General features: G+C 41.8%; 1 protein-coding gene across 1 annotated transcript; it reads left to right on the forward strand.

Annotated features, from left to right (window-relative positions):
* The first annotated feature begins 2,851 nt into the window (after nt 1-2,851).
* stx4 (syntaxin 4) lies at nt 2,852-12,487 on the forward strand. Its single transcript, XM_040014204.1, has 10 exons — nt 2,852-3,042; nt 3,385-3,474; nt 5,597-5,696; nt 5,850-5,924; nt 6,004-6,074; nt 6,379-6,487; nt 7,613-7,686; nt 7,999-8,136; nt 8,217-8,327; nt 11,176-12,487. The coding sequence occupies exons 1-10, from the start codon at nt 3,013-3,015 to the stop codon at nt 11,254-11,256; spliced, it is 879 nt and encodes a 292-aa protein (XP_039870138.1). The 5' UTR covers nt 2,852-3,012; the 3' UTR covers nt 11,257-12,487.
* Nucleotides 12,488-15,618: the final 3,131 nt, after the last annotated feature.

The following is a 15,618-nucleotide window of genomic DNA, read 5'->3' on the forward strand; positions in this document are numbered from 1 at the left end:
CCAGCTTCAACAGTAACCATCTTCTGCTGATGTTATTGCACTGAGCTGCCAGGTCCTTCTAGCTCATTGTGGATGTTGGTTTTCTACTGATCCCACATGTGCTGCACATAACCTTTTTTTGTGTGTCAGCTGGCATAGTAGCATTCCACCAATTCCATATTTTCAGTCCTTCTCCATGTTTGCATTGTTCCAATAGGCAATGATATTTAAAGGTGGGCTTGAGGCGCTGGACTAAAGCTTTCCTGTATGAGTAACATTTGTGTTTAGGTTAGGAGATTGTGCCACCCTGTGGACAACCAGCAGTCATGCAGCTCAAAGAACCAGCTGCTGCAGGTTGTTTTACTCATTCAGCTTATCAACCATATCTTAACATTGCATCTGCATGATAACAGTTGGTTTATTGATATAGCAATGTTTACTTTTATGAGTTGTTTTAAGATTTTATGATAAATTAATGTGAAAGCAGTGCTCTACAATTTGACTTAACATAAACAAGTTTCATTGTTGAGGCGGAGGTCAAGTTAAGGCAATCATTTATGCCCTTTTAAAAATCCAGCAGAATTTTTTTCCTGATTATTTTTTTGATTACTGAGATTTCATTACTCTGTTCATCAAATCATGAGTCAGTCACTCACTTTCTGCTTCAAGGTTCCTACAAATGCCGCCCTCATCCTGATCAGTGCACAGCTATGAGCCTGTCCTTCTCCCACAGGGATCTTTGTTCTTGAAGGTTTCTTTGGTGTTGGGTGTCGTAGAATTTTGTAACTAAAGTCTGCAACATGGAAAGAGCTGTGATCAAGCTATTTATTACTGTGCGCAGGAGAGCCAACACACATCAAAATTCATAGTTCACAGTCATGCCAGCTCTACCCTTGGGATGTCTCAGCTCCTCTTTTATACCCTCTGCACACAACTCTGTTTGTCTTTTAGTTACAACAGGTTTCTGTCCCACGGGCTGTGGCTGGACAGAGGACAACTCCCACTATCTTTTCATGGGAAGCTCCTGGCACTGGAGTTTCATCCTTCTGAGCAAAACAGTTAGCAGATAACATAGTGAAACATCGTTAAGCAAAGCTAAGCAGTTTTCACAAGGTCACGCTGACATATACACATACTTCATCTGAGCATACAAAGGTTATACAAAATCATACAGTGAAGTTCTAACCACCTAACTCTACACATGAGGATAAACTAGAATTTTTCCATAAAATTGGGCCAGCTCTGCCTGGAGTTTGGTAGTTTCCTCTTAGCGCTAAGAAGTTCTCGGTATTATTTTTCTTTTCTCTTTAAATGCTGAGACCTGTTTTTAGTTCATCCAAATTTTGGGAAACATTTGTGTGCAACTTCCCCTTTCTTATAAATTTCTACTTGAAGAAATACCCTTGCTTTTTCTGCCTCATCTCTTTGAGTATTACGCAGTCCTTTTCCACTGCTCTATCTCCAAGATTAAGGCAGCATGCTTTTCCTCTAGGGCTGTTATCTGTTCTGCCTCATTGCCCAATGTCTGACTGAATTCAAAGTTCTCAGAAACATCCTGTAAAATTCACTGCTCGTGTTTACAGTCTGTATAGCAGCCTGTGGTTCTTTCACTGTGGTGTCACTCAGCTCAGGGTGAAGAGTTGGACCAGTTTGGAGAATGTGTGGTGTTTCTGCAGGTAGTGGGCTTCAGTGTTGGTGCCATAGGCTGTGTAGATATTTCCAGCAGTTAGTTTAAGAAATGCTGCAGACTCTTGGAGGATCACTGTATACTGTGGTCATGGAGCTGCAGCAGACTTCAGTTTTGATGCTCTTGCAGGCTGTTCCATAATTTCAGTTCTTGATTTTCAGCAGATATTAGAGCTGTGACCTAAACTGAAATGTTTGAGCTCCTCACTTTCAGCAGGGATCAGGTGTTTCAAACTTTCAAACGTCTTTCGGGATTTGTAAAGCAAACCTTTCTTGTTCTAGTGCAGTTACCTCCACATAATTTGGATCTGAATGAAAGCACTCTTCAGATTCAGAGGCTGCACTTTTCACACCAACTCAGGAGACAGCTGATTTTACAGGGTTTTACTTTCAACTTGTTTGGACTGCACCAGTAAATTCATCACTTATAGCGAAATCTGATTTTTTTTTTTTTAGGCATTAAAAACAAGCAAACCATGGACTGAATTGTTTCTGCCTCTGTGTGTAATTTCTTTTTTTTATAGAAAAAGATTTTGATTCCTGAGGTAACAGCTGTTCTCCAGTCGGTAGAAACTATTAAACAGCAGTTACAGGCCGATTGGAACAAATCAATGTTTTTAAAATTAATTTAGTCACACTGTTTATAATGCTGCCACAATATGACCCACATGTAACTTTTGGTGCCTAGGTGGCACAGAACAATGAAAATAACATTAGATCTTAAGTCGACATATCAACAGCATCTGCAAGTACGAGAGTAAGTGAGCAATATTACTGACCATATAAAACTGGCATAATTTTAAAATTTGTAATAAGTTCTGAGGTCTGAGGTCTACAATTGCATTTTATTACATTACAACACCCATGACCAAAATATTGTTGTTAGTCTTTGTTTGCTTTTCCTGTTTATTTTTTCCCTCTTTTCCTTTACTTGTCCACTAAATTATCTATTCTCTTTTTCTGTGCCTCCTTAATCTTAATATCCTAAAGTCACGACCTTTATATCTCAACTGTATCTACACAATATGTGTTTATTTATCTATATAAATGTTCGCACATATTTTTTATTTATCTTTATATGCCTAGATTATTCTACGTAGTGAGTATTTGGGAAGAAAGCCTACGATTAGAGCCTTTCAGCAGTTCCTCCTGCTATGACAGGGGGCGCCAGTGAGTCGATGAGTTGAGTGTTGAGTGGGCCGCAGAAGAAGACGCGCTGCCGCTGGAGTTTACTAGTTGAATGACAGCGGCGGCGTGAACCTTGCGGATATTACGCTTTGGGAGCGGCTCGCTTTATTTCAGTGCAGCGTTTTTTACTTTTGATTTCTTCCCTTCGCTTTTGGAAAAATGAGGGACCGGACCAAAGAATTAGGAAATGTGAGTTTCAAAGTAAAGTGCTAACATTAGCTCTAGCTCCGCTAGCGTGGCTAAGTTAGCCCAGTTCACTACTTTACCCGAGTTAACCTAAGAGTCTCCAGGGACAACTTAGACGAGCAGAGGGAATCAAAAAGTGGTTAAGTGGGATTTTTTTGCAGATATTTCTCTTTATAAAAGTTGACTTTATTGATGTTTTACTTACAACTTCCGTTTCAGTCCTTTCTCCTTAAAGGATAGGGCAGGCCGGGACAGGGCAGGGCTCATGATTCACATCCTCGGACAGCGAGAAAGCACTCACTGTTTTTCTTCTGTTTATGTTATTTAAAATCAATGTGACTTCAGACCGCAGAGGCTTCGGATGACGACGAGGAGGGCAAAGCGCTGATCAGACCTGGAGGCTCAGAGAAGGAAAATGAAACCTTTTTCAGAAAGGTGAGGCAGAAACATCACGCACTTCTCTCTGGAAAATCCCCCAAAATCAAATGATCTGCACTGTCCTCCTGATACTCATTCACTTTGGTAGTTTGCACACACTTCTGAATTTTACATTTGTGCAAAAGAGAGACAAAAATGCACTACAGAGGCTTAAATATCACAGACTGCTGCTGATGCGTTCTTAACCTGTTTTGTCAACAAATCGTAGTCTGCTAACTCCCAGTCTCCTTGTACCAGAACTGTCACGAGTAAGGAACCAGAGTTATTCACCTAATATCACAAAATGTGACTATTCTCTGCGCTGATCTTAGGCCTCTATAGTAATGTGTTTGAATATCTTTTGGTTTTGATTTAAAATGGTTTGAAGAAACTTATCAATTTATGCATATCCACATTTTTGTCCTTGGAGTCTTATTCTTGGTATGGAAAACTCCCTCTAGAAAGTATTTTAAAGGTCCAAAAAGTGTGACTAATATGTCAGGAATGCCTTAGATATTCTCATATTTCAAGATTCAAGACGTTTACAAGCAAAACACAGTTTACAGGTTAATATAAATGCACAAAATTGCAAATGTACAATTATGAATAATTAAAGTTCGACAGTTCATCAGTGATCCAGCCTGATGGCCCGTGGATAGAAATTGGTTTGTTCTTTGTTTTTATTGGTCCAAAGCAAAAACATGGAAAATATGAGGCCTGATCCACTTGACCTTCTTGCCACTATAAATTTTTAGAAAGACGTTTATGTTTGTGACACCATTCACCAACAGGAGGAGAGAAGCTGGAGGATATTAAGGACCAAGGTTATCTGGGGAGAGGACACAAGGACGTAAGGGCAGGGAGCCATAGAGGCTGGACATCCAGTGTCAGGTTAAATAGATGAGGAGTCAGAGCAGTTTAAACTGTCCTGCATAAATAAGTGGGTTAACGGTGCTGTATGCAAGTGTTTTATTTTTTAAAAAATCAGTAGTTGTTCAACCAGTGTGAATAGTCTAGTTATAAGGCAGATTAATTGGTTAGCGAGCCATACTGAGCCTGAAGTCAGTTTCAACTGTCATGAAGGTGGCTTTTTACTTGGCTGGATCGCTATGGTAACTTAGATTGAACACATGACCTGGTCTGCAGAAGGTTATGTTCAGTGTTTTGGTTAAAAATCATCTGGAAATGTGCTTTCACTGATTGAGAATATGTTGTAAGTATGCTTATATTTTTCATGCTGAGGAAAGCTGAGCAGCAGTGTAAACAGGGTTTAATCATGGAAGCTCGCTCACTAAAGAACTTTTTTCTTTTTCCATCCATAAGTCAAAATTTGTAGCCGGCATCTTAAAATTTTGACTTTAATTTGGCCACAGACTGAAGTGGTTTCCACACCTTTGTCATCGAGCCATGGTCCATTGTTAGTCCTGAATTCACTGAATATTATGATGAATCAAGTTAAACATTTCACAGCTTTAACTCGCAGCTGTCTCATCAAAAACCTTTGTTGCTTCAGCAGGAAATAAGAGGGCAAGTAGCAGCCAGGTGTTCCTAATCAAATGCGTAGGAAAGCTGCGTCATAACTGACAAAACTGGAACCTCCTCTTAACCCTACGCCATAACCTTCCACGTGTTGTGTGCCACATCGACCCAGCATGTAGTTATATTTCTTAGGAGGTGCACGTCAGGTTACGGCGTAGGGTTAAGAGGGGATCTGGTTACGCTACGGACTTACTACTTCTTACAGAACTGCAGAGAGTCCAGTGGAAACGTTCTTTTTTTCATGTGATGGTATATTAATTTATGAATTCACAAAACAAACACTTTTCTGCAGCACTGCTTCTCTGAATTATTTACTGCAGTAGTGCCTTGTTTTTGTGAGTGCAGTCAGAGCCTGGAGCAGAAAGCCTGTGTGATACCCGTTATTGTCTCTGATGGGGGACTTTAGGTGTTGTTGAGCCAGCTAACACAAAGAAAGCTTACATATGTTGGCATTGCTTCATAGATATCAGAGGGAGCTGCACCCATTTTAGCTATAAGGACTGATAGAGGGAATAGGATGAGATTTGCTCGATATATGAGATAAATTGAGCTAACAAAATAGTTCTTTTGTTCCCTAAAATTCTTTCCTTGTTATCGTCAGACCCAAGAAATTCACCAGGGGCTCCAGCAGCTCAAAAGGATGGTGTCTGACCTCGAGAACAAACAGAAAACTGTGCTGGGCGAGGCGCTACCGAAGGAAGGTGCGTAATATATCGTCATATATAAGGTGTAGTGGTTCACCGAAAGTTGCAGACAGAAGCATGTTAGTAAACTGTCAGAGGAGAGGGGGCGATCAGGTTGTCATATTCAAGGGTTTTGTTTGCTAAATTTACTGTTTTTGATCTTTTGCACAGATATGAAGAAAGAGCTCCAAACTCTTCGAGACGAGATCAAAACACTGGCTGGTCAAATCCAGAGAAAGCTGAAGAGTGAGTATCTTTGAGCTGCAGGGGGAAAAGATTTATTATTTTGTTCAGCATGGCTTGACTTATGGCCATCTTTCCACAGGTATTGAGCCCAAGAAGGGAGAGGATGATGGGAAATACATACCCATAAATACTCGAATGCAGCGCACACAGGTAGCACCTGAGACTTTTTGTAATCAGCTAAAAACATAAAGCCCCTCTCTTTCTATTTTCTCTGTAAACAGCATGCCATCGAGGTCATGTGACTTTATAGCCTTAAAGTGGAAATGAATGCTGTGCTGATAGTTTAGACTGCGGTTACTGTTAACCATTTTAAAAGCAGCTAAATCGTAGGTGTTATCTGTAATGGCCACTCATTGTGAAAATGACAGCTGGTTTTGGGGAAATTTTGAGGGAAATTACGACTACATTTGTTTTTTCACTCTGCTTCCTTTTTCGTTCGCTCTCCTTTTGCCAGCACACTATCTTGTCCAAGGAGTTTGTGGAGCTCATGGGCCACTGTAACACCATCCAGGCTCAGTACAGGGACAGAAACGTGGAAAGAATACAGAGGCAGCTGAAAATCAGTGAGTAGCACGCAGCGCCGAGGAGATATATCTGTCACCTTGTCAGATTTTTGTGGTCTGTGGTCTCACTTGGGGAAATCAGTTTTACCGATCACTTCCACACTACGGCAACAGGTTTAAAGTCGGGTGACAACGCCATGCCGTTTTCTTCTTTCTGTCACTTTCTGTTTTAAAATGACACAACATATGTTTAAAGGGGGTGAGATGGATATTTCACACTAATGTGCAGTGTGCCTCTACTAGGGTAGCTTTGCATGATTCACATTTCAAAATAATCCTTTATTTTATTTTTTAATCTTGTACTGTACCAAAAGCAGTTTTAGCTCCTCCCCCTTTTTAAAGCCAACTTTCTCCTAATTGGCTGCCCCTCAAACACAGAAGGGTTGGGTGGCCGGTGGGTGGGGTTTGTGACCATATTAGAAATATCCCCTCTCTGTAACGTCATACTGAGCCAAGACTAGAAGAACACAGTCTGAAGCCTGAGCTTTTGGCTCACAGGAAGTATGTGTACATAAACTGATCACATTATTTTAAAATTTGATCATCTACCTTTAAAACTGGACATGAATTAAAGGAAAAGCACAAGTTCACTTTAAAAGAATTCCGACACCATGCTGGTGCTTGAAGCTGATTTGACCAAAGATGAGTCAAAGGTGCTCGGCTAGCAGCTCTGCACAGCTTCATGTGTGGTCACGAATGACTAGAAAGCACTGCTGTAATTTCCTGTCATATCCTGCAGTGGTGGGCGTTCCTGTTAAACGAAACCATACAGTCAAATAATGAAGTCAGTTTGGGTACAAACTAAAAAGCTCAGGCCTTGAACTGCTCTAAAATGTTGATGTATGGATATTACAGTGACCTAAATAGACCTCTTATCTCGAAGCTCACCCACCCAGCTCCACCCGTCAGTCAGAAGAGGGTTTGCTAAAAGGGGAATGGCTGAAACGCCTTCAAGTTTAAGATAAAGAGATTATTTTGAACTGCTAATCATGCAAAGCTACTCTAGTAGAGTGTGAATAATGCTAATGGGAGCGCTGTAATCAGCTGTAGACGAGGACAGAACAATATCTTCACCGTTCTGCGCGTTCCTCTAAACGCTCTGATTTGATTTTCTCCTGTCTTCAGCTGGCAGCAACGTGACAGATGAGCAGCTGGATGCGATGCTCGAGAGCGGGCAGACGGATGTTTTCACCCAAAATGTGAGTACGTGCGAAGTTAACAAAAAGGAAAGTGTGTTTCAACATGAGAAACCACAACATAGACTTCCCTGCAGCAGATGCAGGTGTTCTGTGGCTGCAGGGTTAGTAACTTTCACACACCTCTCTAACTGCTCAAACAGGACTACAGATATGGTAAGAATATCCTGTGCAGCCCTTAGCTGTGCTGTAGTCTAACTCAAGTAGCTCGTGCGAAGAATCCTGCAGGTTTTGTGCTGCTGTTCATAGATGACCCCCTGAAAAGTTGTGCCTGGTTCTGCTGTCCACGATTTCCCTAATAAATATGGTGTCCAGATCCTGAGTGATACTAAAGCTACGAGGCAGGCTCTGAATGAGATCGAGTCCCGGCACGATGAGATCCTGAAGCTGGAGAGCAGCATCAGAGAGCTGCACGACATGTTCCAGTACCTCGCCATGGAGGTGGAGGCTCAGGTAACGCAGCGCCAATGAAGTCGGTGGAGCTGGTTCGGGCTGCGGATGGCGTTTGATTGTGATGTTTTTGTTCACCGCAGGGCGAGATGGTGGACAGGATTGAGAACAATATCAACAAGTCTTCAGACTACGTGGAGAAAGCAAAGGGCGAACTGGAGAAAGCGGTCACGTATCAGCATAGATCACGCAAGGTACGCACAGAGAAACCCGAATGACATCATGAAAAGGACAGTTTTTTAATCAGTCGATCTAAGCGTCACTTTTACTTTCATTGCACTCACAGCAACAACGAAACCAAGTTTTCTCGCAGCTCGATTACACACACAATCTAAACAAGGATGCAAATCGATGCGAAGCCTCTTAGCCAAGAGACTGTTTTCCCACATTCACATTAAGGTGCTCGTTTCTGCAGGTTCTCACTTTTCTCTAAAATAAAAACATGAAGATTAAACTTCAGGAGGATCAGTCTGTCCAGTTAGGAAGCAGAAACGTTTATGATTTCAGCTGCTTTGGTGCAAATGAAAGCAACAGTGCGTGCTCTCTCCTTATCCCTCCTCTAGTTTTGTTTCGCTACTAGTAGCATGAGATCTCTTTCAGCTCCTCCAGGGTCTCCACAGTGTGGAGGAGAGAGCAGGAGCTGGTCCGAGCCCTACATGTACACATGTCAGAATCAGACTCAGTGAGGGTGGCATGATGACCTGAAGTCCTTTAGTGGGACCTGTGATCAGAGGCCGTCATCGGCGTGAAGCTGTTGTCATCTGTGAACAGAACACAGCAGCTTCACACTGACAGAAATGCGAGTGTAGAGAGGCCTAACCAACTGTCATCAAGCATGATTGTTGGTTATTTCCATGCAGACATTACCTGATGTTAATACATTTGAAAAAAAAAAGGATGAGAAATACTTATTTTCCAATTTAGAGGTCAGAGTTACACAGACGGCACTCAGTGAAACTGTAAAATCTATGAAAATACGTCCTTAAGCTTGTTATTAAACAGTAATTAATTTAATGGTTAGCATTAAATTTGGAAAACCAGAATGTGTTGATGAAGAGATGGAAACACGACTCGCTGTTTTCCTAATATTCTCTTAGTGCCTTTTTCTATAAATATACCAGCTTTCCTAGTGTAAGCAGTTGTCCTAAAATCTCCTAAATTAAAAACTAAATCAGAAGCAGCAGAGATGCATGACAATAAACGGACACTTTGTGCTGCAGAGAGTCGTATCCTCTTTTGGTTTCATGGGTACTTCACAGGGAAAACGAGGAGAGGGCTCCGATCCTCTTTGTTTTTCTTCCTCCTCCGTGCTGTTATGAGAGAATAGCTCTGCCCTGTATTCACATGAGTGACGCAAGGTGAAACTTCCTGAAACGAGTTTCCTCATTATTCTGCTTTGGAAAATGCTGCCTTGCAGAGAAATGCTGTTTGGATCGCCACTAAAACTCGATCACTGTGCTAAACGTGCAGAGGAGCGGCCTCTGTGTGCTTAACGGCAGCACGCTCCAGAGTCGGAGATTTTGTAAATATTGACACTGGAAACTGCTCTAATGGAGGAGAACAGCAAATAAATTAAGCTTCTCAAATATTGTGGTAATCCCATCTGTCTGGTTCTATCAGACTCTCGTTAAAAAGATTAAAAATCCTAGACTGTGTGATAAGTGAAGTGCTGCTTTCTTGGCCAGCAGGGGGCGACTCCTGTGAAGTGAGGATGTATGGGGGGAAAAAAGGCTTTAATATATAACCTGAGCAAACACTTTCCTGATCAGTTTTTGCTCTCAGTTTGTAATTTTGCACATTAGGGTCTCATGTGTGCATTTTTAAGCCTTCATAGCTCTTAACTACACGATAAGAGATGAGAGCCAAGCACCGGGACCCTTTTTTTCCCCTTATAATTCATTGGACAAAACTTAAAGTGCTTTTTCGGTAACTTTGAAGGGTCATATAACCATGTGGGACAGGTGTCTGGTCGAAACAAGCAACAGCATGTGAACGTCTCCTTTTTGATACCAGGCACATCTTCTAGCTGTATTTCGAATGCTGGGATGCTTTAACGCTCCTGAATGTTGCTTATGGTTATGAAATGGAGCGACTTTAGTGTTTACATGACACATCGCACTGATCAAACAGCTTCAGGTCAACTTTAAGCTCACAAATGAGACCCTCTGGATAAACAAGATCCAGATTTGTCCCACCGGGGCAGATGGCCACCCCTCCCTGAGCCTGGTTCTGCTGCGGGGTTCTTCCTGTTAAAAAGGAAATTTTATTCCCACTGTCGCAAAGTGCTTGCTCAAAGGGGATGGTTTTATTATTAAATACTGATTTCTTTTTTTTTTTAATTTTTTTTAAAGTGAAAAGCACTTTAAGGAAACTGCCGATGTGATTTGGCGCTATGTAAATAAAAATAAATAGAAGTGACTAAATCTTGGCTTGAGGTTGAGCTCTTTGCAGGAAAACTGCTTTAATCTTGAACACATCATCCCATATAAAATCAGTGAGCATCTCCCACCTGACCCGATCACGATCGGGTGATTTTTATATACAGCAACTTTAGCTTGTTTATTGAAGCCATTCAAAAGTTGTGCAAGTTACAGGCCCTGAAAACACAATAGCTTGTCTTTGGGTGTTGACTCTTTGAATTAAATCCCCATCTGGTCAGACTTTATGGCACCAGCTAAGCTTCACAGGCTCATGATGATCAGTTGGGAAAGCTCTGGTTTTATGACGTGATTGGAAAAAGACCATGTGTGTTGCTCATGCACAAAAGAAAGGAAAGGAAACAAAACAAGGTTAACTTTACAAACCACGCCTTTGTTAGCTAGAAAACAAGCCTGGTATTACATGTTGGGTTAAAATGAGACCTCTCATATGCTGTAACTTATTATAACCAGCGATCTATCCCACAGAAAAAGGGGCCGCTGTACTTGTTTCTGTGTGTCGGAGACTATAAATTGGCCCCACTCTGAAACCATGATGGGGTGGGGGGGATTGATTTTTCCTTCCTGGAATGACTCTAACCTGTGTGCTTATCTCCCGCTGCAGAAAAAACTCTGGATTGGAATCTGTTTGGCCATCCTTCTCCTCATCATCATCATCGCCTTGGTCACCACCTTCTCATCCTAGCAACACCCTGTGGTGCAAGTTAGCAGAAGCACATTATGGATACCCCCAAATCCACACATTCATGCGTATACATCAGCTCACAGGATGTACAGCTGAGCGGAGTCAGTGGATTTCAGTTTGATTTTTTTTTTTTATTCCTCTAACCCTCCTGTCCGCCTAACGGTCCTGCTCTCCACTTTTTCTGTTGTATGGAAGAGATGTGCTCTCTCGTTTAATCTCACAATCTGTGCTGCGCGCTCGATGCCGGCGCCGCACGTTTTGTCAGTTTCTGTTCTGCAAAAACAAACAGCGGGACTCACTGTGGACTGTTACACCAGTCGATCCTTCCCCTCCTGTGTTAAAAAAAATAAAAAAATAGAAAAAAAGAGGAATTAAGTGACCTTGAGTGGGGCACAGAGCAGTATTGATCAAACACTGGCACTCGTCATACTGTACTCAGGAAAACTGTTGTAACGTTGATGCTTCTGGATGAATTGGAGACCTAAAGAACGATTTTATAATGTAGGCCTTTTATAGTCGGATACAGGAAATAGACTAATATAATTGTACATAACCGATGTTGCTGGTGATAAAAAAATTTATGCAGATGATTTTTAAAACTTCAAAGGTTTTGTTTTCATACTGCATACATGTAACAAGTGTAAATACAGATTTTTTTTTTTGTGTGTATGTGTGTGTGAAATAACCCCTACCCTCCGCCCTTTCCTCCTCCTCACTTCTCTTCACATTTGCATAAGGTCTCTCAACACTACAGGTCCAATGCTTCCCCTTTCCTGTGTCCTTCCAGTTTGCATTTTTGACTCAAAACATTGTGCAAGCGCCTGCTTAAACAACACACACACGTCTTCAGAAATGGTGCCTTCTCCTTTGCAAATGTGACGTCGTGCATTAACAAAAAGGGATGGATGTATTTTAGACTTCAACGTGTTTTGTTCAGTTTTTTTCTCACCCTTTTGTCCCATTATGCAGTTTTTTTGCTAAATTTTGGAGTCAGAATACACCAAGGGGACAAATGAAACCCATTTAAAAAAGAAAAAATTAACCAAAACTGAGAGGCGGCTTCTCACTGACGCCTCGTTCAGAAGCAGAAAAGTTGCTGTGAAAAAGGCTGGCAGAGGATGGAGGGGAGTGACACTGCTACTGTGTAAAGTTATGGCTGTTTAAATTTTGCATCGCTCATTTATTTTATTATACATTTGTTTTTAAAATAAAATACCGCCATGTTCCATTATCCTCAGTCTGCCTTGTATCTTTTTAAGATTAGCAAGTCTTGAACTATCAGCTGGCCCTCTAAAGGAGCCTGGAAGCACCTCGGGATCCCCAGGAAGAACTGGAAAACGTTGCTGGGGGGGACAAAGTCTGGAATACCTGCCTATGCATTTTTGTGATCTGTTTAATGCACCGGGTGTACAGTGGTTTGAAATAATGAAGAACACTGTACCTCACAGGAAAATGGAAAACATCCCTGCGAGCTTGCTGAACACTCAGCTGTGGGGTGTTTCCATCCTGATTGGTGGGAGGAAAAAAAGTCAGTGGGCAGTTTTCATTAAAATAAGTCAGGGTCTCCTCCCTTCCTGTTCTGTTAGAGAGCAGCTGTTGCCTTTGTAGCCACAGGGACAAAAATGCAGGTTAACACAGACCAATTTTGTATTTTACCAAACATTTCATTTTTATGATTGAAAAAAGCTGATTTGAAACCAGACATGAGGTCAGTAATTGTGACACTGAAACTCTTTAGCTGATTTATATTTAAGAGCTAAAACTAGTGATTGAGCCAATAAACTCACCGCAAAAATGTTACAGATGTCATGAATCAGGTGAGCCGAGGGCAGTTATATTCTCTAGTTAATTTTTATTCTATTTCGACTTTGTTTTAATTCAGTTTAGTTTTCATTGGTCTTAGTGTTAGTCTGTGAAAGTATGGAGGGCAAATGTCAGAGGCAAGATTTAGGAAAACAAGTAAAAGTATTACAATAAAAACAGAAGTGCTTCATAAAAGCAGTTGATTCTCTGTTACAGATACAGAAGATGTTTCAGACCTGACAGTTTTTCATGCTTCAGGATTTAACCTCAGCTAAGTTGGTCTGTTGGCTTCAACTGTTTTTTCTAGCTCCAACTGCATTTTTGGAGCTAGAAGTCATGATATTTGGAAGCGAAGGCATTAAGATTACATCTATAAACAAACTAATAACCTCTTGGATGGCTTCTGCTACACAGAAAACCATATTTGTCAGATACTCCATTAAGAGTTGGAGTTCGGTGAGTCGCACTAATAGAAGGTGAAGCTCAGCAGACGGTTGCAGAGCTCCAGCTCTTCTTTCTTGTGTTGGTCACAGAAATAAATCTTCATTTGGGGGGGAAAAAAAAAAAAAAAAAAAAAAGCAACTAATTTTTGGTCTTTTTATTCAACTGTAATTGCCATAATTTTCAAGTAAAACAATGTGGAATTACAAGGATCAAAGGAATGCAACAAAAAGAGACAGAAATCAAAGTAAGACCATCACCATAAACTACCCCCCCGCCCCCCCACCAGATATCATCTTTGCTCAAAAGTAAATCGACAATTTACAGTCATCTCAAACTGTACCAGTAATTTTATTCACATATTTTATTTTGTCCAAGTATACTTTTTTCTTTTTCTTTTTTTTTTTTTTTTTTTTTTAAACATGAACCAAAATCGATGATGTGAGAGAAAAACAAAGTTCGGGTGAAAAATGAAACATTAATTCAGTAGCACTGATGCTCGGGGTGTTTTTCCTTTCTTGTTTCATGTAAGGGGTGGATTTTTCCCCACATCATTTTTTGGATTAATTTGTTTTTTTAATAACTGAATAAGAGAAATTTAACACCCCTGCTTCAGGTGCTTCACAAGGCAATCTGGGGTTCAAAACCATTTGGCCACAGAGGCACTCTTAAATTCAGTTCTCAACATTTACTTGGCTTTTTGTGACAAGTAATTTTTTTAAACTGCCTTTAGGACGTTTTGGGGGGATGAAAGCTGGATTTTGTGGTGTGACTAAAGATAATACATTTTCCAAACTGGAGACAAACATCGTCAGGTACCAGGAACCAATTCATCAACTTCAGTTGATGAACAAACGCATCACAACACCACGGTGTACTGAAAAAAAGCCGAGGGCCACGTTATTAAAGATGTGCAAAAGAGAAATGCAAGGCTGGATTTTCGAATCCGATGAACAGAAAGTGACATGGAGAAAAAAAATAAAATAAAAAAATAAAAAATAAACAAAGAGGGGGAGAGGAGGGGCCAAACAAAAAGACGAGCTCCAGCATAGTGCAGCAAAGATCACATTGACAGATCTGTTCTCTTCCTAATAACCTGGAAGAAATAATAAAATATGCATAACTTATCAACTGACTACAGAGAAACAATAGTCAGGACAGAAAATCTCAAAACCAAACTTTCTAAAACCTTCAACTTACAATACAACCGCTCACTCGAGACTTTTAAATGTCACACAAATTACTTTTTATGGGTAACCCCAGCAGAGGGCGCCGTTAACCCTGTCTTAACAGAGCATCTGAGTGTTCCAGTCTTTTAATGATTACAGTACATTATGTGAACTAACAACTTGCACCTTTTGTCCCACCCACGCCCCACCCCCTCCGAGTCCAAGTGGTGAGTTTTATCCACGGCATGTCCACATATCTGGACGCTCGACAGCGGCGCCACCTGTTTACCGTCAGTCCAGCGTCCCTGAGCCTTCCCCCAGCGCTCAAAAGCAGAGCTGGCGCGCCCCGACTAGAAAGGGAGAGGGCCCGAGAGGCGGTGAGGTCCCTGGCTTGTGCAGCACTCAGTTTGCTCTTGTTTTTCCTCAGAGTGCAGACAAAGCAGCAACCTTGGAGATCACGTCATGCTCTCGTATCACGCTCCGCCACACCCTCGCTTCTGTTTTTTTTTGTTTTTTTTAATTCTCCCCTTTGGCACTCCAATCATGTCTTATTGTGACGCTGTTGGCTTGAGGAGGAGCGGGTGCTTGCGGCCGGTGAGCGGGCCTGCACTGCAGCGAGTGCAGCAACACTCCGTAGCACCCTGTCTGGCGTTGACCCCTCGGTTCCCGAGCTGCTGGTCACATCCTGCGAGAGCTTCTGGGACCTCCTGCTCTCCTTGCGACTCTCTCGGTGTTGTTTCTCCTTTTTGTCACGGCTCTTTGCCCGCTCAGGGCTGCGGTCCCTCTCCCGCTCGCTGCCGGAGGAAGTGGCACGGGAGCGGGAACCTCGGTGCTCCGTGTTCTGGGAGCTGAGGGTGCGCTGGCTGCTGTTGCTGCTGCTGCGGCTTCTGCTGCTGCGTCCGCCGCAGTCGCCCTCGCCATCGCTGCTCATGCTGCTGCAGGCGCTGTG

This window comes from Simochromis diagramma, unplaced genomic scaffold (genome assembly GCF_900408965.1).
Source record: "Simochromis diagramma unplaced genomic scaffold, fSimDia1.1 OVJJ01000669.1, whole genome shotgun sequence".
In the NCBI taxonomy this organism is placed as follows: Eukaryota; Metazoa; Chordata; class Actinopteri; order Cichliformes; family Cichlidae; genus Simochromis; species Simochromis diagramma.